Source organism: Macrobrachium rosenbergii, chromosome 13 (assembly GCF_040412425.1).
Source record: "Macrobrachium rosenbergii isolate ZJJX-2024 chromosome 13, ASM4041242v1, whole genome shotgun sequence".
Lineage (NCBI taxonomy): Eukaryota > Metazoa > Arthropoda > Malacostraca > Decapoda > Palaemonidae > Macrobrachium > Macrobrachium rosenbergii.
The window spans coordinates 54660622-54683866 of NC_089753.1; the positions used below are offsets into that span (position 1 = coordinate 54660622).

At 45.0% G+C, this 23245-nt stretch overlaps 1 protein-coding gene and 1 non-coding gene across 3 annotated transcripts in view; both read right to left on the reverse strand.

The window, feature by feature from the left end:
• The window catches only part of Spx (Spliceosomal protein on the X), a 190066-nt gene that overhangs the window by 93070 nt on the left and 73751 nt on the right, over positions 1 to 23245 (reverse strand). For both annotated transcript variants that reach the window (XM_067115537.1, XM_067115538.1), the window contains exon 2: positions 22971 to 23170. In XM_067115537.1, coding sequence (XP_066971638.1) covers positions 22971 to 23170 — 200 coding nt within the window. The remainder of the gene's footprint in view (positions 1 to 22970; positions 23171 to 23245) is intronic.
• On the reverse strand, positions 381 to 484 carry LOC136845385 (U6 spliceosomal RNA). The gene has a single exon (XR_010855168.1). It is a non-coding gene; the product is annotated as a U6 spliceosomal RNA (small nuclear RNA).

A 23245-nucleotide genomic window follows, 5' to 3' on the forward strand; every position in this document is an offset into this window, starting at 1 on the left:
CTGAACTTTTAAATAAAACTTTTGAGAAGATAGTCAGGATATGTATGATGCCATATATAAAATATCCCAGAAAATTTGATTTTTCATTTTTCACAAACGCTCCCCAAACAAAAGACAACTGCGAAGGTGGAGAGAGAGGAGCCGAAGGTTGAAAAGTCTCAGGAAACAGATCCTTTTCTAGAAAAAGCCAGAGTCTGATAATCAGAGGAAGAAGAAGACGAAAGAAGTTTCTCTTCATACAAAGGCTGTGACGAAAAGAGGATGTTCTTCCGCAGCTGGCGGGTCTTGAGTGAGTGGTGAAAGTAGTTTTCCGATTGATTTCTTGTAGCGGGAACTCCCGCGAACGAAAAAGTCGTCAACTAGAGTACGATAGTAAACATAAAAATGTGGAACGCTTCACATTAGCGTGTCATCTAATTTCAATGGCCATGCTAATCTTCTCTGTATCGTTCCAATTTTAGTATATGTACTGCCAAGCAAGTACTGGCTAAATTAAGAAGGACATCAGATGTTGAAGCGGGTAGTTGTGCGACATGATGAACAACTGGCTTGTTTTCAACACAAGACTTGAAGCTGTACGTGGCGAGAGCGGAGTGTCATGGCGTGACGCGCCAGAGAGGCCCGAGGCAAGTACTAGAAGAGAGTCACAGCGGTGGCGCCGAATCGCATGGCTAGGCCAAGGTCCAGGGGTACTTGAATCGTTAAGAGAAGCGCATGCATTAAGAGCAAGACGTAAATCCTGGCGCGAAAAAGAGAAAAGTCCAACACCTCAAATCGGGGAAGACGATATCAGGAAGCCACTAAACATTCTCTCTAGAATGACAGACGAGAAGCCCCAAAACATCTAGCAGACGAGGAAGACCCCAAGCAGGAGACGAAGGTGAAAGTCTGTACCTCTTAACAGGCAGATTCGAATCTTGAAAGGTTCATGAAAGCATCCAGCTGTTGTTGCAAACCCAACAAAATCTTACGTCGTTGGAGAACAACTCTCTCGGGAGAAGGGCTGAACCTGAGAGAAGGAAAGGGGCGAGAGACGTCACTTCCTTCTCACACAGGGAAGAAGCTCTAGCCCTTGCCTTAGCGCGACAGGGGGTCGAGTAAACGTCATCATTCGAAAACACATTTTATTCTCTTCTGCAGAGGAATATCCACGCAACTTTCGGGGAAGAGTACAAACGTCTAGAGGAAGAGGAGGGCGTGGTGATCCTCTCCTCTAAGCTTCTCTTAAGAGGGCGAGAGTCCAACCGAGCTCTCAACCCCGAGGCGGGAGGACGTGTCGGAGGACGAGAAGCAATCCTTCAGGATGCGTGCCTGAGCACGATCCCTGGCAGCCTGGGTAGCGTCATCAGGACCTGCCGCCGAAGGGACGCCAGATCGGTGGGAAGCCCCGTAACCCTCATGCGGCTTTCGACATGCCCCCTCCCTGGTCCTGGGAGTTCGACAGAGGTCCAGGCCTAGAGGCATTATAGGGCCGATCTGACGCCCCCTCCACAACACTAGGGGCACTAGCACTAACACTATGTGTTTGAATTGCATTCACTTTAGTTTCAAGAGCACGCATTGACTCCACACGAGCCAGGGAATTACCTTCTGCAGCAACAAACTACAGGGTTAGTACTAAAATTTACTACAGGGTTACTAGTAGGAGAAAACCCTGACTGTCCATCTAAGGATGCACTCTAGGAGGAAGATTTCCTCAGCCTATCACGCTCCAATTTAAGCATATAGGCTTCATATTTCTTCCACTCACCCTCAGACAATCCCACATTCATTACCGATTATCATAGAGCATTGAACACCCCACATATCATACATAAAGTGTGAGGAACTATCAAAGTCTTCGATAGCCTCACCTTACATTCACCCAAGCTACAGACTCAATAGCTAGAGGTAAGACATCTTAATTATAAGAAAAGTCAAAAGCAAAATCAAAAACGGTCCACAAAGAGCGTATGCCAAGTCACAGATCCAGTCGAATACCAAAAACAACCAAAATACTTAAGTGACAACAAATTTCTAAATCCAAATGGCGGAGGAACTGACAACTGGTGTTGACAGTCCGGCGACAGAGAAAATCTGAATAGAAAATGGGAATGGTTCCTGATACCCGCCTCCCAGCGGCGGGAATGGGTACTAACCACCTGCCCGGCCACTGCGTGTGCCGCGAGTTTTGAAATTCTGTCGGACTTCGGAGAATACAGCTATATATATATCTGGCAGGTAAGTCTCATGAACAAATTACAAACTTTTGGCCCAATGGGATGGCATATCAGTTAAGAATTACTTTAAAATAATTTACCGGAGGCTTGAGAGATGCCTAGGCCCAATAAAAATAATCCGCAAATGATTGGCCTAAAAATGGCGTAAAATTCAAGAATTATTTACTTTGAGGTAATTATTTGCAGGTGACTGGTCCTGCCCTGCAACAACAGGAAAACAAATCAAGAAAAAGTTTGGCAGACAACCTCATATCTGTTTATGAGGCAATCACTCCATCAGCATGGCTGGACAGCCTGTCTGTAAACAAATCATGAATGCATTTATATATGCATGTTGCCTATTTTATCAGCAAAACATAAATGTAAAAGTTTTGGTCTAAAGGAATGGTGGGAACATTCGAGAATTACTTTCTAAGACCAAACTATTACCAGTCATGTAATTTTGAAATAGAAAGAGTGGCTTAATGAATCTGAATCAAGGTAATAAAAATAAAAAAGACAAGACTCACCCTGAAAGATCTCTGGTTGGCTATGAAATATGCCCTGTAGTAGTGGCAGTAAAGTCAAGGTCAAATCTGGAGATATGACATGGGAGCTTTGTAGTAAGGAGTACTGCTGTGAGCACCAATGTTTAGTAGAGTATGACAGAAAACAGAAAGAGGTTATTAGCTGAGTCATTCCTAATATTGCATTAAAGATGCCCTGCCCACCTACACTGAGCAATCAAAACTACCTGCAAAATCTGAATTTAGGCTGCTGAAATGGAAAACTAATAACCCATGTAATTACTGGTGGGTGCTCCAGGCACTTTATAAAATAATCTGGCTTAAAAACTTTATAAACCACTACTAGATAAAAAGGAGAGATGTAAAAATAAGAAAAAATGAACCCAACTTTGAGCTAATGGCATGTAGCATTGTTTGTTTTGAATCATGCTGATGATGGGTCACAAGATAACACTGTAGATTTACCCTCATTCAAAAGTATGCTAGTTGTCACAGGACAAATACAGGTCAAAATTTTTGTTTTTAAAAACAAATATGACTTTTGACTTTCAAAGAAAAAATAAGCATTGTGAATTATCAGATGCAAATTTTCACAGAAATGTTGCATTTGTATGTGATGAACCAGAAGTTAAAACGAAATGAGTTGAATATTTCACTGCAAGGCAAAAGTTATACTTTATAATAAAATAAAGTTTTAAATAATCTTGCCAGGTAACTACATAACTATAGTTTCAAACTATCATCTGCAGCCTAAATTCAAAATTAGCACTTGTGTTTCAATTGTTTTGTGTAGGTGACTAGTCCCACCCAGAGAATACCAGGAACGACTTAGCAGACAATCTCATTTTGTTTGTGCCCTGTGTCCATGAGAGGGGGGAGGGAGGGCTCCAATCATATAGTTACTTGTTAAGTAAATATAAAACTTTATTTTATTATAAAAATGTCATTTTTATATAAAACTACATAGCTGAATCCCACATTGACAGGAGGTGGGATAGATGGACATATTCTACTCCAAAACATTACGTCATGTAATGAATTTGAAATAGAAAAGTGGCTAGCACTGAAGACAATGCCCAAAATCTGTTTCAATCAAGAGAGTACGGCAGGAGAATACTGCCTCTGGTTGGTGCTCTTCTTAGCTTGCAGGTGGTGTGGCAAAGGTGGGAGCGCTCCATTTGAGTGGGAGCTTTGTCCAAATCCATCTCAGTGGAAATTATGTAACCATAATGGCATCTGAAAACTAGCAAAACTTAAAAAAAGGGTGCCCCTGACCTGGTGAGTCCATAAAAAAACAACCAGATAACTCTGTCACAAACAGCGAACGGAAAAGCCCATCCACTGAGAGTGGCAGATGCAATCTCGGGTAAATTGATGTCCCCAGCTCTCCAAAATCGACACTACACTACAAGGTGAAGAGACAGTAGGAGAAAATCCTATGCTTCCTTCTGCACACCATGCCAGATACTAAATGATCCCAAGGGACTGTAAAATTAACACTCATTAAAATCATGAGAAGTGAGGATCGATTACAAATCCAGTAGTTCCAGTTAGACTGGAAGTAAGACATCTTGTGCCAGAAAACTAATGAAGTAGATTCTGCTCTGATGTCATAAGCTTTAACTAAAAGCAGGCTAAAAGCTCTCCTGAATCTGAGACATCTCAGAAAAAAATCATAAGCTTCTTATTTTTCCTAACTATACAAACCTGAGAAGTAGTCTCAGATTAGACTCATTACAGAGACAAAGCTGAAAACAGCCATTAAAACTCTTGAACAAGGTGGTTAGGCAGGAACTGAAAATTCAGGTCTTGGGGAATCCTGCCTGCCCAGATGTAAACATTCCAATTTGCCTTTCAGCCCAGGTTTCAGATTGAGGGGTGGCATGAAAAGAATAAATGTAATGTAAAGGACCTCAGGTTTGTAAGAGAAAAATACAATTTACTTTAAAAATTATGATTTGTTCCTAACGATAACAAACCATCAGTCCTTTACATTAGGAAGACTCACTTGTTGGAGGGAGGAATCTGAGTGAGTCTCTGAACTGGAGTTCACCAGGGTCTGTATCCTGGACATGAAAAGCGAGGAGGAGTACCATGCCTCCTATAAAAACACATATTAATCAGAGTACTGTAGGGAACTGCAAGATCATTTGTCAGGACTGTGGACCATTTCAAACGAAAACCGAGGAATTGTAACATACGAAAAGGCCAGGAAGAATCTAAAGAGTCGGAGGCTAAGGCAAAACCAGAAAAGGGTTTGTCTTATTGCCTGGGTCTCCTTCCTCCCCTTGCTAGAGGAAGGAGCAGGATTGCTTCTATGATTCCAGGAAAGAAAAATAGAATTGAGCTCGAAAATACCTTGTAAAGACTAAAAATAATATCAGACGCCAGTTCCAGCAAGTGTGGTTTGAGTCCCATTCTCTGCCTGAAGGAAGAGAAGCCTGGGGGGACGAGGAAAGAGGAGGAGGAGAACCCAACCAGGAGTAATCCCTTCTCTTCCAGAACAAACACAATGCCCTAAAAATGTCCTTTATAAAAGCTGGGTAAGAAAACACAGCAGCTTGATGAGCAGCCACCAGAGGTCCAAGAAAGAGGTTCCAAGGACTCATGGGCAAAAACCCAAAGTTGGAAAAGACATAAATGTATTTTGATGACACAGGAGCATCTGAAGATGATCGACAGAAACTTCCGGAACGGGGATGGCCCAAGACACTGAAAGGGTTGTGAGCTCTTGCGTAGACAGATGTCTGGCAACACTGCAGAGTCTCCTGTCTTCCGATCGCCCCATGAGGCCAAAAGGAAAGATTTGCTGGATCGGGTCCTGAAGAATCAGCGGGCAAAAAAGTCCATTCAGCACTTATTTCTAGGTAATCTGAGATTATTGAGCTAGCAATCCCCATCCCTTGAATACTCACAGCAAAGAAGGTCTTCACAAAGATCATCTATCCTTTTGCTGGATCAAGATGAGAGATGGTCTTGAGAATTATTTATTTCTCTGACAACTCTTGCAAGGGTGCCTGGGACCACGAGGCAGAAACCCTAAACGACAAAGGAAAAGCACCCAGGGGCCTGAGGTCCCTGGGAGAGCAAGACCAGTTGAAGCTCCCCATCATAGCTAAACATCACTGAGGAGAAAAGGGCTGCTTTTAGGTGGAAGACTAGGCTGAAGTGGTGAAGTCTTGTGTACTGAACCAGAGAAGGTGCAAATCTTGGCGAAGAAGACGAGCACCTCCTGTGACCTCCTGAAGAGGGATCTGACCAGAGAAAAAGTCCTGTTTTTAACGACCCAACCAGCATACGGCTCCAATCCATCTAATGGAGCAGAGGATTGAGGCGTAGGTCCAGCATTTCATTTAGCTGCTACTCGGTGAGATGCCTGTGCTTGCAAACGGAATTACCTAGAAATAGTGCTGAATGGCTGTTTTTTCACAGGGATTGTACTGCCTGAAACTGATTTTTCCTTAAATCAAAAGCCCTTTTAAGAATCTTAAAAAGAGAAAAGGAAAAGATTTTTCAGTGAACAATCAAGTAAGAATAGAGAAAGAGAGAGAGAGAGAGAGAAGAGCTCATCCAGATTCCTTGACAAGGAGAGAAAGGGTAAAGATTGGATTGAGAAAAACTTCATCCAGATTGTTATGCCAGGGGGCTAAACATAACAAAGATATGAAGGCTTTACATGAACCCAAAACAGTTAGTACAAGTATAATGTACCAAGGCAAAAAGTTGTTGGTAAAACTTGAACCTGATAGACAGCAAATGAGCTGCTTTGCATAACCTGTCCCCCCATCTCTTGAGCATTTCTGCCATCAAGATAATCCTGCCTTCAATAGTAGGTGTTTACATGAACTTTATGAAAAGGGGCTTTAAACATGTGTAATTAACCATTTCTCCAGTTTGACATTCTAGGGAGAGCCATGGACTGAGTCCAGATCCCGCAACTACCTGCCCTGATCAAATCTTCTAAGGAGAGATTTTGCTCCATCAACTTCTTCAGTTTCATGGATTAACCTTCCCAATAAAGCTGTTCGAGGAGAGCCTTACTGTTTGGGTGATAAAACAAAAGTAACTTCAAGGTGCTTTGATACCAGTTGGGTAGTAGACATTGAAGCTTTGGGTTCAGAGTCAAAAGGCTAGAGAAAAGAGGATTGAGTCGCTAGTTAATACTAAGACTTAAACTCAATTGAGTTAAAAGGTCCCAAAGACTTTTTAATTTGCTTGAACTGTGTTTAATTGACAGAAACTGAACTTAACAATTTCTAGCAAGAACTGGTTTTCAAGAGATTAAGACTAACGTTATTGTACTTGTGGATGTAATTAACTTCCATTGAAGAGACAGAAACCCATTTGTCGTCTGACAAAAAGTGCAGTCTGAGAGATGTAATAAAAATAATTAAATAATTATTGGTCTTAACTCTTTCTTTCCCATTCACCCCTATTCCACTGACTGAGAAGAGACGCTTTGGATTGAATAGTAACTTATGGAATATTGTTTTATTAAGAGTGAACCTAATAAGTCACACGATGTTAGGATAAAAAGATCCTTACTCCAAATCAAAAAAAGAACTTCAAAACAGGATAAAGAATTGGTTGAATTAGGCATCAGAGGGAGTAATGGATAAAAAGTCACAAAAAGACAGTAAATTTTATTTTTCCTAACTATATATCCTGGTATAAGAGAAGGAGAAGTACGCCATTGAACATATTGATTAAATTCTTGAACAAAGATCAAAAGTCAGTACTGGACCTTTCTGCCAAGTGAGGAATACCTGCCTAATGCCCGGATGTAAGAATTCCAGTTTGCCTTTCAGTCCAGGAAAACCAGAGATGGGGTTACTATTGTAATGTAAAGGACCTTTTTTTTGCTAGAGTCAGGAGAACAATTGCTTTACTTTTCTAAAAAAAACAGAATGGGTGCTTTGTTCTTACTGCATCAAGATATATAAACCGGTTCCGTCCTTCTCATCCCGAAGGAAGACTCACTGGATGGGGAAGGAGGAGGAATCTGAGAGTCTGACTTGAACTGTATCTGGAGTTCCAGAACCAACACTGGCGAGATGCTACTAGTCCTCTTCCTGTCGAAAGAGCCAGGAAGAAAACACAACTTGTTGAGCAGCCACCATATTGATCAAGGAAAAAAAAAGGTTCCAATGTGGACAAGATCAAATGTCAGGTAAAACAAGAGTGAGGTCTCACCAGACCGCTATTTTCTCTTGACCGACAGTTCCAAGAGGGATGCAAGAAGCCACTGAGAGATATGAGCTCTCAGGTGGAAAAGTACCGGTATCGTCACCAGCTTCCGAAGTACCTCCTTTGATTGCTTCATGAAGCTATTGCTCCTGAGAAACGCTTTGTAGCCCTCCTCTACCATCTCAACTCTGGGATTTTATGGACTCCTCTTGATCCAGGTCCCTCCAAAGGCCTCGGGCCTGAGATTTCTCCAGGGTTGCACACCAACCGCAATCTGAGGCATCTGTGTACAGATGATCATCTGGCAGAGGGGAGTCCAATCTTATGCCTATGGTCAGATGATGTTCTTCTGACCACCACCAAAGATCCTTCAGGCAAGAATCGTCCCAGACTATGAACGCATTCTCTTCCTGAAAGTCCCAGCAATTCCTGATACACACCTGCAGAGAGCACATCCAGAAAAAAGACCCTGGAACTAGAAACGTGAGGGAGGACATTTGACCAAGCAAGCTTTTCCACAGGCTCACTGGTTGAGCGCTGTTCGACAGGAATACCTCCAGTTAGCTTAGAATCGCCAGAATCCGCTCTTCTGTCGGGAAAGCATTAGTGAGCTTTTGTCTAAATTGACTTGAATTCCTAAAGTTTGACACAGGTTCAATAAGAAATCCCTTGCCAGCAACACCCCATCCACAGACGAAGCCTGAACCAACCAATCGTCGAAATATCTCCCCATCCGAAAACCCCAACAATGCATTATGTCCGAAATAGGAGACATTTCCCTCGGGAAGACCTGGATGCTGCGATCCAGACCGAAGCAGAGAACTTTGAACTGGAGATATTCCAGTTGGACCCGGCTTGAAGGAACTTCGGTCCTGAAAGAATCATAACCTGGAATCACAGCGTCCTTGAGAGTCCACTGAAATTTATCAATCATCTCTCCGAACTGACCGTAGCACCTGACTGCAGGATTTCCATGTGAAACCGTCGGAGATATCAATTGTCTGAGACCGAGGATCTAATAGGTCTCAAGATCCTCCTGCTTTTGAGACCCACGAAGCGATCCGCTGTAAAACCCAGAGAAGGGGGAGCGGGCTCTAATGCTCCCTTCTCTAAAAGGGCTTGGATCTCTGTCGCCAAAGCTACCCCCTTGATGGAGGATGGGGAATAACTGGGAAGGTAAACCGGGGAGCTGGATAGAGGGATGAGAATGAAAAGGGACTCTGTACCCCTCCCTTAACACCTCCACTACCCAACTCTCTGTGCCCCACTCCTTCCAGATGTTCCAGAAAGGAACAAGGCATTCCTACAAGAGCAAGCAAAGGGAACATCTACTTTCGAAAACCCTTCTTGAACGAAGAAGGCTTCGATACCGAGGCAGAAGCCAAACTCTTGGAGGCAAACTAGACTTTCTTTGGTGATGCTGCTACCCAAATCATAGCCTGTTGTGACTCTACTGCCGATGTCCAAAACACAAAGTTTACCATCAAAGAGACATCCTCCTCCTAAAGAAAGACTGTTGCTGAAAGCAGGAGCCCTCAACCCAGAATCCTCTTGTGAATCTCGGATAATGAGGAGGCAGATGATCCAAAAAGAAATCCCTCCTCTTCTTTCCAAAGAACGTCGTACAGCCCACAGAAATGTTAGCCTGGTAAGCCAACCCCATTGAAACTGAAGTGATGAGGTTATCAAACAACGCAGAATTGGAGGGAGTATACCCATCCTGTTTAAGGAACCCCATTAACCCGGACAACATCCACACAGAGAGGGACAAGGCCTCCGACTGGCTGCGAAAGGTGTCCTCCAGGATACAAGCCTCCCAAGATGTAGCTGAGACCAGACGATTTGACAAAGGAACCTGAGAGAGAAGAGCCTCAACAGATTCATTGAGAGGAACCCTGACACCTGCAGAAGGGTTACCCGCTACCTTGTAAAACCCCTTCCGAATAGGAAGCAAGGTTGAATCCTGCTTACCCAACCCAATAATCGCAGCTAAATAGAGTCTGCCTCCCTCAACGCCTGCTTGACTCGGCCAAACCAGACCAGATTCTTTGATGTTTGAGATACTACCGGTTTCGTTGCATATGGTGATTCGAACATCGCTTGATTTGGTTATGTAGGCTCCTCAGGAGCCTTGGACTGCGGATAAAGGGAATGAATAAAGTCCACTATCTGCTTATACTCACTCTCATTAGCTGGAGAAAAACTAATATCCAGTACTGGATCCTCTTCTTCAAAGGAACATTCTTTGTCAGACTGGTCCGACTGAACGGAACGGAAAAGTCGCCAAGACAGACACCTGACACTTAATCTGTCACGAACATGCCAGGCCAACCATGATCGGTTGCGCCAAGCCCGCTATAGCGGCGATGGCGTAACACCTGGGCAACAACTACCCTGGGCGGAAGCCATAACAGCCGATCACGCCAAATCTGGACGAATCAAACTACATGAAGAATGGGAATCCGGAACTAAAATCCCAGCTAGTTGAGAAAGGGAGAAACTCCTTGATGACCTGGAATCAAACCCGAACCTACATTGAACGCCTTAGATGGAGGAAGAGAAACCTGAAGGAAAGGTTGAGAAAGAAGAAGAAGAAGGAGAAGAAGGAAGAAGCCACACTTGGAGTAACCACCAGAGCACCTACCGCCAAAGTTGGACAGGTGGAGAACTTACCAACTGGTCCAGAACTCAAAGGAGTTTCTACAGGCATGCTAAGGGCTACCGAACCCAAGGTGGTAACTGAAGAAGGCAAATTACCAGCTATCCTAGAAGGCGGAGGCTGAGGGAAATAGCAATTTTAAACACACACGAAAGCTGTGACGGGGAAACCACCTCTGCTGCATTACTATCTGTGAGAATGTGATTGGATACATAGCAGTTAGAACACAAAAGGATGAGAAAATGAGGAGTTGCTGATGCCTCTGCAACCACCTGAGAAGCATCTAGATCGGATGCCTGAGAAACTAGAGGATTTGCAAAAGGTGAAAAAGAAGACAGATCTGCTAAAGGTACACCCTCCCTTAACCCCGAAGAGAGAGAGGGAGCCGTTGAAGCCCTAACATCTGGGAGTTCAGACCAAAATCTTTATACTGGAGTTAAGGCAAAACAGGATCAAATAAACAAGACCTGAAGAGCCCTCCTGAAGAGTGGACGAAAAAAGAAGATTGAGAATGACCAGTAGATGACCCAGAAAAAGCGGGAAAAGGAAAATTCGGAAACCTTGAAGAGGCCATAGATTTCAAAGAAAATAGATAATTCATTCCCCTGATAATCTTGATAGATATTATGAAATTTAAGGAATTCTTTAGAGACATGATCATGAATACTGGAAAAACCAAATTAAAACATTGCACAACTAGTAATCAATAACCTTTAGAGACATAGATACGTATATTCAGCAACATTGAAAGCCTGATGGCAGAATTACACCTGCAGACGAAAGAAATTTATCCACGAAAGGAAAAAATGAACCTTAGAAGAAGCAGGTATTACCGAAAATTTCAGAATAGACAAACCAGAAACAAATCTAGACAACCCTCCATGGATTTAGAAACCTTCTGTTACCAAGAGCACCAAGCAGTGCCCTGGTAAGAACCTTGATTACTGTGGTATTTGGCAAATCTCTGAAAGAGAAAGGCAGAACCATGTAAAGGTTCGTTCCTAAGGGTCGAGCCAACTAGGGACTTACAAAACTGGAGATCTGAATTGGGACAAAGTCCTTCTTAGCACCAGAATTGCTCACAGAACTGCAGTCTGGTATAAAGACCCACCCTGGCATGAAGTCTCCAGAAGGCAGTTTGCTTTCCAGGAAGGGAAGAAGCAAGGTGTCTTGACCTGAATGAACTGAAGGAAGAAAAGAATTCATCTGGTCGAGAATGCCTGTAAGCAAGGACCAGCAGGTTCCCCAACACTTTTGGCCACCTCCACAAGGGTTGAAGAGAAGATTATTCATTGGGGGAGCCGTGGTCCTGACCCAGGGATCCTCACGCTGAGTCAGAATCTGGCAGCAAAGTTCTCCAAAAACGAGGGTGATTTGTAAACTTGAAGAGGAAGACCTCATTGCTGTCCAAAGCTGAAACTCCTGTACTCTTTCAAGAAAACCTCTCTGGTGGAGGAGACCTTGACAGATCCCAAGAAACCCTCCTCGGCTACCTGGTTGTACTACGAGACAATCTGGGGACCGACACCCAAAGCATTCACAGGGGAGCTGAACTCCAAGTCAAATTCGTCGAGATCTCTCAGTCTGACGAATCGGTGCAAAGCCTCTTGGAACAACTCAAGAGGAAAATAGAACTGGTGAGGAGAAAGAGTACCCCTACCTGTCCTAACAGTAAGACCAGCAGGAGAGCTGGGATCGACCTTGATAATCAACCCAAGAAACCCTGCCACACAGGGGAAGAAGAGCGCTTGTTCCGTGGACAATCGAGACAACATCCTGGGAAGAGCAGAAACCAAACTTGAACAGAGCTGAGAACCCGATTCGGAAAAAACCGAGTGGGGCCAAGCCGATCACGTGAACCAGACTGGGTGGTATGCGGTGGACTGGGAGGCAAGTGAGGTGAGCCGAGCCAGTCTTGCAAGCGGGACCAGGGGCTGGGCTGGGCAAGCTAGCCGAGTGAGCCGAGCTGAGCCGATCGCGCGAAATACAGTCAGAACTGAACAGGGCGGAACTTGTCTCCCGTGAAAGTTTCGCTAGTTTCCCAAAATCTAAACTCCTTCGAGGCCGAGGCCCTCAAGAAGAAGGTTCAAAGGGGGAATTCTGTGTCTGCTATCCTGCATGCTCAAACCCTAAGGTTCAAGACACCAGGATGAAACCCAGCCAAGCAACCGAAGCAGCTGGCAGGCAGTATTGAGACACCTGGTGTCTTGGCACCCAGACATCTGGGTGTCTTGGAACCCAAACACCTGGGTTTCTCAGCACTTTCTCTCATCCTGTACCTCTCGTTAGGAGAGCGCTCTGATTCATAGAATTTGAACGACCCTACGAGACTCCCAAAAATCAGGAGTGGCTGCTTTGGTTTCCTAAGAAATTGAAAAGAGCCAGGCACAGAACCAGTCTTAGAGGCAGACTTCCACGACTGGCAACGAAGGCACAGCCTCAAGAGGCCACGCCGCAGCCCCCGAAACGCCAGACCCCACAGGAGAATGAGACTCAATTCCTGCCTGAGGGCGGGAAGAGCCAACGAGAGAAACTTGTCTCCCGGAAGAGAGTCAGTCCCTTAGAAGTCCCACAGGACTCCCAAAGGGAATCTCTTCCCTGCTTCTTCTGGTGTTCGAACCGAAATAGGATCAAGACACCAGGCTGGGAACCTGACCGAGCACTGGTAAGCACTCGGGGAGTGCTTGTGGAGCTGGCAGGAAGAGCTGAGACACCTGGGTGCCTCAGCCCTTTCTCTGCACTGCTCCCAACTGGGCCGGGAGAGTACTCTCCAGACCAGATCGGGATACTCAGATATTCCACAGAATCTCGAGTACTCAGAGCGGCTCGCGAACGAGCGCCAAAGCAGCACCCATCTTAGAGGCAGAACCTCTAAGACTGGGAACGGAATCGCAAACCGAGATCCGCACGCCCGCGGCTCCCAAAACACAAAACCAGGGCTATGAGAATCAGTTTCCTAATCCAAAGGTTGGGAAGAGCCAACGAGAGACCCACTGCTTCCTCGGAGGGGAGGCAGTCCCTAGACGCCCAAGGGCATCAAGGGAAAGAAGCAGCCTTCCTCTCCTTCAGCCGACAGAGGTCTGTCCGTTCCTGGGACCCTCAAACCTCAGGAGAGGAAGGGAAGAGGCAGCAGAAGATGAAATCGAAGATAAGTTGAAGAAGACGGCAGCTACTTCCACAGGGCGACTTCCTTCACCTTCACTCCGACATCATCTGCAGGATGATGGTGGACATGAAACATTGTAACCTCCAGGGCAGCTAGGCAGGAACATAATGGAAACAGCCCAGGACACGACCACCAGGAAAAGCAGCAGGCAAGATCAGGATAGCCGATGCAGGAGCTACAGAAGCGGTTCGGAAGGCAGGAGCTACTACAACGGCCAGGAACATCACTTCACAGGGGCTTCCTTCACCTTCACTCGAACATCTACAGGATGGCAATAGTCACAGCTAGGCAGGAACAGCCGAGACACCAACACAAGGAGAAGCAGCAGGCACGATCAGGACAGCCGATGCAGGAGCTACAGCAACAGCTAGGAACGTCACATGAATGTCACAAGCAGTGACAGGAACAATCAGAGACTGCCGTCAAGTTAACAGAAGCATAACAAAGGAAACAGCAGGAGCAGATGGACCATAGATATGCCAGAGGCAGTGCCACAGCATACATGAAGGCCAGCAATGACAGCGATCCATCCACATCGGGGGGAGCAGAGTCGGAACAATCCCTACGTGGAACTAGGCCATTCCAACCAGGTACTGTGGTCGATCCCGAAGCAACAATGAATGAACGTCGGGACTCCTTAGTGCAAGATATACCCTGAGATATCCAGCCAACTACTGCTGTGCCTGCGATGCTCATTGTCAACCTGAAAGAAAAAGCAAAGATGATTAGTAGAGGGAGCCTCCTCTCGCTACGAGGGGAACTGCCCTATGCAGTGAGAGGAGGCCCCTTAGAAGAGGTCGCCCGACCGCCCGTGGCTCCCCCCACCCTCGTGGTCTTCGCCCAACGAGCGAGCGAAGAGGGCAAAGGAGAGAGATCTCTACCGAAGGAGAGATAAGGAGGAACCTACAGAGAGAAGGAAGGAGTCCACCAAGGGCGCCGTGGAAGCGGAACTTACCAACCACACCCGCAACCTCCCCCCCCCAACAACTCTCTATAGCGCAGGTGGGGAAAACAACACTCAGAACACGTAGGAAGGAAGTAGTCATGCCCTTGTACATGGAGGGCGGACGCCCAAGAGGGGAAGCGAACTCTTACGTCGCAATAAATGAAGGGGAGCGAAGATATTACGTCCCAATCTAATATCTCTGAACGTACTGGGGAATGCCTTCAGTATCTAATAAAGGGCTACTGGAAGAGAAGCATTACCACTCGGTTACGCCCCTCTAAATATGCCCTTGGCCGTCAAACCCAAGACACAAGACGCAGGGGAACAACGGCTTATGCAAGGTTATCACAAATCGTGGGTTTGTATTAATAAATATCAAACACATGCAATATATGCACAAAAATACAGGAAGATCCCACCGCAATATATGCAAAAAATACAGGAAGATCCCACCGATAATAAAGAGCTTAACAACAGTCAGGCAAAGAGATCTGAAAACACATCTGCAATGCATGACGGCCGAAAGCAAACTGGAATGTTTACATCCGGGTAGTAACTACCTGGTTGTAGTTACTGTCTAACCACCTTATTCAAGAGTTTAACGGCCGTGTCCAGCTTCGCTGTAAGTAATTCCTAATGTAAAGGACCGACGGTTTTTATATCGTGTTGGAACAAACATTTGTCTTGCTCCCTTAAAAGACCAAAGCCAGACTCCCAACTCCCTGTGGAGGTGACAGCTTTCTTCAACAAGCTCATAATATCCTCTACCAAAGTCCCTGTCTGCAAAGGTCAATGCTTTGAGACACTAACTGACGTCACGAAAGGGAGCAATTTAGGTCTTCTGGAACTCTAGGTGAAGGAGGAACAGATTAAAAAGAGACAAAACCACCTGACAGCATTGTATGGTACTCAAAGGAGGGAGTCCGATACTGTAGAGAGGACACCCGATGATCAGATACTAGTGTCAGCCACTTTAAGACGTGAGCTAGGCTTTCAATTGGAAACTGCGCTGAAAAAAGGATAACAGTATGTTCTTAGAAGAGACGGGTGCCAAGCTAAGAGAAATTGGCGTCAGTCACTAGTAGGCTGGCGCCAGACGCATGAGAGCTGGTGTTGGGAATGCGAAGACAAGTTCTGGCGCTATAAGGCGCTCGGGGCACTATGGAGATCAAGTGCTATTAGGCACTCGGGTGCTACAGGAAGCTCTGGCACTATTGGACGCTATGGAATTGGACAAAAAGAACACTAGGACACTGATGGTCCGCTTGTGCCAATACTGGTGTTCCACAAACAGAAGTTCAGGAGACAAAAGTTCAAGACTGTCCCAGAAGATATAAAAAGGCGTGGACTACACTCCCACTACTTGAGACGTTTACAGAAAAGCGGAGAAGAGCTAACCTCATCCAAAAAAAGCCTCTTCAATGGCTGAGATTCACTACAAAAAATGCCATCGGCACTTTGTCTACACTTGAGTATCACTAGAAAAAAGCACATCTCTATGGACGCTGTTCCCAGGGCTGTCTGTCGACACCTGCGGACAGCAGGCTCGACTGAGGCAGCTATCTTGGGGCAAAACCCCTTCGGACTCCCATGGACAGACAGTATGCCTCCTCCCAGGTTTAAGGGAGTCTGACAGGGACTGGGTTTAGGAGAGCCGACAGGACCAGACAGCCACATACTCCACTACACAACCAGTAAATGCCTTTCCAGTGGCTGTGTGTCAGTACCTGGGACCAGCAACAGGCTCAACTGAGGGGGTGACTACCGGTCTGTAAACCGTCGACCTCCCTTGGACTTCCAGTATGTCTCCTCCCAGGTTTAGACAGGGACCTTTGTCTAGGAGAATCAAGGGATGAGTAGGCACCTCCTCCACTGCACAACACTACACTATTATACGGTTAACATATGGGTTAACCCAAACGCAAGACTGGCAATGGCACAGGAAGGAAGCAAGGAAACAAGGCGTGGGAGCAAGAGGCCCAGTAGAAGGAGAGAAAATTGGTGCAGGGAGAGAGTTGGCGCCAGGAGAGCCAGTAGCTCAGGAGCTAAGAGCTCAAAGGTTGGTGAACAGTTTGGGAGCTCGTAGCACAGTTCCCAGGTGTCGAGAATGGCTACTCTCCTCAAAAAAGCAAGCAAGAATAAGCACAATTCTCTCCCCACCACCTACTGCTCTTCCACTTCCAGATCTCTGCAAGGAAAGTATAAGATGTTCAATTAACAATTTACCAACAACAGTTGAAGTACACAGGGTACCATTATACAGATGTATCTCAAATCCTATCAAATGCTACTGAGAATTCACTACTGTGCCAAAATATGAAAAACTTTAATCAAGCCCATTAAAACAAAACAATAAAATACTGTCCTGAAAGCTGAAAGCTTGAAGGCTACCCGAAATTGGCGATAATCCTTCGCCTAAATCCGGTCTCCGACTAGCGAAAAGAACACAGCTGCCATCAAAATCGGTGTTACCCGAATGTCCGCAGAAATAGAATGAGGTTGTCTGCTAGTAGTTCTTGGTATTCCCATTAGTGGGCGGGACCAGTCACCTGCACTAAATCTGTGAAGCATTACCAGCCAATATTTTTAATTTTCAAGCTGCCGAGGCAAGAAATTGTTAGCTAAGTACTTACTGGGTAAGTTACTTATATAAAAAACATTATTTTTGAGGTGAAACTTAGCCTCCATCATTAGCTGACTCCAACAGTGTGTGCTGGAGGAGGGCAAGAGATTTCCCTATAACCAAATTATCAGATATTAGAAATATCCTTATTGCTGTGTGCCCGATGCATACGATCCCATGGCAAGTTCTTGTCAGATGAGGATCCTCATCAGGCGAGGTTCACTATAGCAAGGAGGTGGAATGTGGACCATGAATAGTATAGCCATTGGTTCAGATTGTACAAGGCAGAATGGAAAGTTTGGCCTCCGCAGTTGATGGGAGCTAAAACCACAAATAAACATGATCCCTAAAGAGTTACCACCTACCTAACTGAGTTGCTGTGGCATCTCACACCCAAAAGAACACCACCAATTCTTTCCTGAGAAAAAAGGTGGTTCTAGATCATCTAAGGGTAGCTTTCTCCAATGAGGAGTAATGGCTCTGAACATAATCCATTACTTTGTTCCTACTTTTATATGCAGGGTTAACCATTGCTCATAAAATAGCCGCTCTCATGAAAATGAAGTGCAAATGGCTACCCATAGTAGTAGGCTCCACTCATTTTGTCCTCCCTGTATTATTCCTCCCCTGCCGCCAAATGTCTTGTGTTTCCAGGTTGCCGTGAGAGAGCCGCTACAAAGATTGGAAGTCGCTACCTGAAGCAGCAGCCATATTGGACCCTGAGGCGTTTTGGCTTCGTTCGTCACCCAGATGTGCTCGGGTTCTCTCTCTATTATGTTTTGGCCTTAATAGCGAGCGGACGTCCATTTTTTCCACTCGCCCCAATTCCCAGGACCGCCACCTCATTCGATGAGCCACGTGCCTCAGTGCAGGATAACCCCTTCAGGATTGTTCCTTTGGACTCCTACAGTAAGCCTAAGACAAACTCGAGTATTTTGGCGGCATTTTTCCTCCAACTGAAATGTTTCTTGACCTTTTGACCAACCCCTCCAAGTAAATCCTGTGCTCCACCACGTGTATTTCTCTCTCTCCAGTCATCTCAGTAAAATCGCAATTTTTGAGAGTATATTGTATTTTTCCTAACTATACAAACCTGAGGTCCTTTACATTAGGAATTACTTACAGCGAAGCTGGACACAGCCGTTAAACTCTTGAACAAGGTGGTTAGGCAGTAACTAACGCCAAGTAGGCAAGGAATACCCACCTGCCCGGATGTAAACATTGCAGTTTGCCTTTCGGTCCAGGTTCAGATTGAGTTGAGAGGTGGCATGAGGCGGGCATAAAATGTAATGTAAAGGACCTCAATTAACTTTCAAAAATTGTGACTTGTTCCAACACGATATAAAAACCATCGGTCCTTTACATTAGGAAGACTCACTGGTTGGAGGGAGGAATCTGAGCGAGTCCCTTGAACTGACTGGAGTTCTGGACACCTGGGGTACTCCTGGTCGAAAGAGCGAGGATGAGTACTGTGCCTCTGACATAATGATCGGAGTTTAGGAACTGCAAGATCAAATGTCAGATACTGGACCTTTTGGCATAAGTGAGGAAACGTAACTCCTACGAGATAGGCTGGGAAGAATCTTAGAGTCAGACGCAGTAAGGAAAACCTGAGATAGGGATTCCCTTACTGCCAGTCTCTCCTTCCTCCCCTTGCTAGAGGAAGGAGCAGAATTGCTTCTATGATTCTAGAAGAAAAATAGAACGGGTGCTCGATGTGTAGTCTTATCGCATCAGACGCCAGATCCAGCAAGTATCAGTTCAAGTCCTATTCTCATCCCAAAGGAGAAGTATGAGGATGAGGAAGGAGGAGGAGGAGGAGCCAGTCACTCTCGGAATCCTTCTCACTTCCGAACCAACACCTTAGGCGAGATGCTACTAGTCCTCTTGAAGGAGCCAGGTAAGAAAACACAACTTGTTGACCAGACACCACAGGGCCAAGGAAAAAAGGTTCCAAGGGCCTGTGGGCAAGACCATAGGAAGAAGACAAGAGTGTGGTCTATGAGATCACATCTTGCTTTCAGACAGACAGAAACTTCCGGAATGCGAGGGATGGACCATGCCACTGACTTCGTGAGCTCTCGGGTGGAAAGTACTGGTATCATCGTCGCCAGCTGCCGAGTACCTCCTTCGATCGCTTCACGAAGCCAGGAGAAAGATGTGTCCTAAGACACTTCTTCCTTGGGAGAGATAGTACTAGCGAAAACATCGATGACATCCAGGTTAAGAAAGGAATATCAAGCCTTCGGAAAGTACCACAGCTCCCTAATAGGACAAGGTAACGATTGATCTGGATCAATGATACAAAGTCCAAGGAGGAGGGGAACAAGAAGTACTCAAACCCGACAATAGATGTCAATGGATTCGGAGTCCACTTACGAAGGAGTCGCAGCATTGATCCCCTTCACCTGTTCTTCCATCTTCTATGCCAACGCCAGAGCGAGATGAGAGATGGTCCTAAGAGGGCACATCTCTGTCCAACGACTCTTGTAAGGGCGCGTGCAGAGCACAGGACAGGAACCCTAAACAAGTCACATGCCACCCAGGGAACAGTTCCCTGGGACAGCAAGCTTCTCATCCATAGCTAAATCTCGACTGAGGAGAAAGAGGCTACTTCAGATAGAAGGCTAGGTCTCAAGGACCTACGTTCTTCACAAATGAAAGGGAGAGAAGCAACCCTCGGCAGAGAAGACGAGGAAGTCCAGACTTGAAGAGTGACTCTGACCCGAGAAGAAGTTCTGTCAATGACACCAACCAGCGAAGACGGATCCAGTCCCTGGGACCGTTGCAGAGGACTTCGAGAGATATCCAGCCATATCCGCGTTGCCGCTCAGCAAGAAAGCCTATGCTTCCAAGGAAAGCTGGAAGGTCTCCCAGTCCCAAAACACAGGGATGTACAATATTATCATTTACACCACCAAGAGAATTTTGCTCTTTGTGGCTACTAGATAATGACTTGCTAACAGTGGTAGCAGAGTCATCACCTAAGCTAGACAAAAGTGTCCATATTCTTGCCATGACCTAGGGAAGATGCAGGGGTTGTTAACAGAGAGGTCGATGAGTGATCCATCACCATATTCTCACCAGGGGTTGTTATTAAAACCGAAACAGGAGGAGGATCTGGAGGAATTGGTGGATTAGGGGGCAATTCTGTAATGTCACCGAGAGAGCTTTTGTTATTTCCTTCTGCTGTCACCATGTATGTATTAGGTTGAGGAGGGCTTTTTCATACATGATAAAAAGATACTATGTCCTCCTAATGCCTTGGGAGGAAAGGAAAGAGTCCTCATAGGATCAGGAATATCAAGAATATGATCATTTACACATATAGAGCCTCAGAACTGAGCTATGACAACCCGGTCATTTGTCCTCTTCAGTTTTGTCCCATCAAGAATGGGGCTGGCATAGTCACCCTGGAAGCAGTGAAAAGAGTTGGCAACCCATATCGTACATCCACCAATCAGCGAGCTTGTGACCCTTGCATTGAGTAGGAACCTTAAAGCCTATCTCACAAATTGGATGGCATCATACGTGATATTAAAGGGGCACTAAGCTACCAAACCTCTCAAGGATGCAAAAAAAAAGGTTGCTAAGTGTAGATTAGAATAAGCAATAAAGAAGAAGAGGGATAGGTGGGTCCACTAAGTAGTAGGGTGGGAGGTACCTACCTATTACCTATGCTGAATTGATGTCATATTCAAACAACAGCCTCTACTGTAATCAATTCCATGCAAAGTTCATCATCAATAGAGGAAGAAGGAAGCAGGAAAACTTATGAGGAGGAGGAGGAGAAGTAAAAGGGAGAAGGTTTCCCAATGTTCTCTTGAACCCACTGCAGAGATGAAAGGTACAATTGTGCATTCAATCAGGCCCCTGAGAACACCCACCCACCTTGACAAGGGGTTGGGATCAGGGGTAAGCCTTAGCACGGCGTGGCACCAAAGGCGACTGCAATCTAGTACAAGCAGACAATTATGCCAGTACACTCGATTCTTGTTGTGTGAATAAACCTCCTGCATGTTGGACAACTGATATGGAAACAGACTAGCAGATCCAGATGTCTGGGAGACAAAGATTCTGGCACCAGAGGAGTGCCCTGAGAGAAGCCATCAATGCACCCTTTTGGGGAGATATCAAAAACATGGGATAGAAGTAACCAGAGAACCGGAATAGGTTCCTGAATAGGGATCATTAGGGCTCTGTGGCCTCCTTGAAGGTCTTGGAGACAGAAATAGGTCTATAACAAGCATGCTGATCTGCAACTAAATCACCCACACCTTACCTAGCCACTCTATTTGAGCTTACCTCATGCATCCTTTGGCAACTGTGTGCCAACCCCATGTGCAACTTGTGCCAGGCAGGCCAGAGAAAGCTGACAACAGGCACATACCACTTCCTCTCCTCGACATACCCAGCTTCCCTGTACCTCCAAAAGTGAGGGGAGTGTCAGAGCCATGGCTATGGTATGGCTAAAAGGGAGGGAGTGCATCAGCTCCTCTTCTGCAGCAATGGGGACAATTGAAAAAGAACGATTCATTTGGGATGGTAATAAAAGTGTAGTGTGGTAAATTCCATAAGTTTTTGAATTTACAGTAGTCCTAAGACTGGCTACATTGGCCGCTAATTTACCAGACATCTAGAGGAAGAAGGATTACAAGGTACACCAGAAGGGGGAGAAGAGCTACTCTGATAGATTGCAAAAGCCAAAAAGCTCTTGCTTCCATCACCACTTCCTATCCAAGCTGCAGGGGAATCCCTTTGCTGTCTTTCGTATTCTTGTCAGCTTCTCACCCCTTTTCATACTTCAATTAGTTATTCATAACATCTTCTAATTAGGACAATGACTGCAATGGCCGTTGAAAGAACAATCCTTGCTCCTACATTTATGCACATATCAAGACCGTTACAGGCTAAAAAGTAAAGATGGGTGTTATTCTTACTTTATATATCCTATGTTTTGTTTTTATCTTCCAGAATATCCATTCTACATAAACAAAACCAACTTAATATCAAACCACATCAGCACTGCACCAAAAATGTCAACAACATTCTCCAACAGGTCCTCGACGGCCGATGACAGAAAAACCCAATAGGAAAACAACAGACAATCCGACAAGCTGTTCACACGAGAGGGAGGGCTCCATTGATGGTTCAAACTAAACAATCCTATTATTCCTTTTTTTAGTTTGTTTTCACATTATCGTCCTCCCTCCTAAGGCAGGGAATATAGCTATCATATAGAGAGGAAACATTCTTTTCAAAATAAGGGTATTTACCACTACCATTTAATAGGAAAGTGAAAATAAAGCAAAGGCTAGGAAGATTTAAGGATTCATAAATGATTCCAGTGAATTTCAAGCCAATATTTTCTAGGAAACAAGGCAGCAAGTTTCATGTAAAAGACAGAAAATGACCACACACTCATAAATAAGAAAAGGGCTCTCTCCTTCTGGGACATGCCAGTAGACACTTACTACTACATATCAGGTTACCATAAAGTAATGGGTCTGTTTTGAAAACAAAAGAATAACTTTAAAGTTATTTTAATTCAAACCTCAAGTTTGAAAAATAACCAAAATCTACAAGAAACTGAAAAAAGTTGAAAATATGCGTAATAAAGAATTAAAATGTCTACCACAACCCAATAAGTAAGTACAAATTTACCTTTATCATGTTCATTATTTTTATTGCATAATCAGCATCTTCTTCACCCATAAATTCAACAAAACCATAACCTTGATGTTGCTGTGTAACACGATCCTTTGGCATGTGAACATTCACCACTGGACCTGCTTGAACAAAAAGTTCCCAAAGAAGTCCTTCACAAACTTTGTCATCAAGACCACCAACGTAGATTGTGGCATCTGTTGAAAAATAACATGTTATATACTTATGGCACTTTGTGGCATAAACAAATATTTTGAAAAGGCTATAACTGC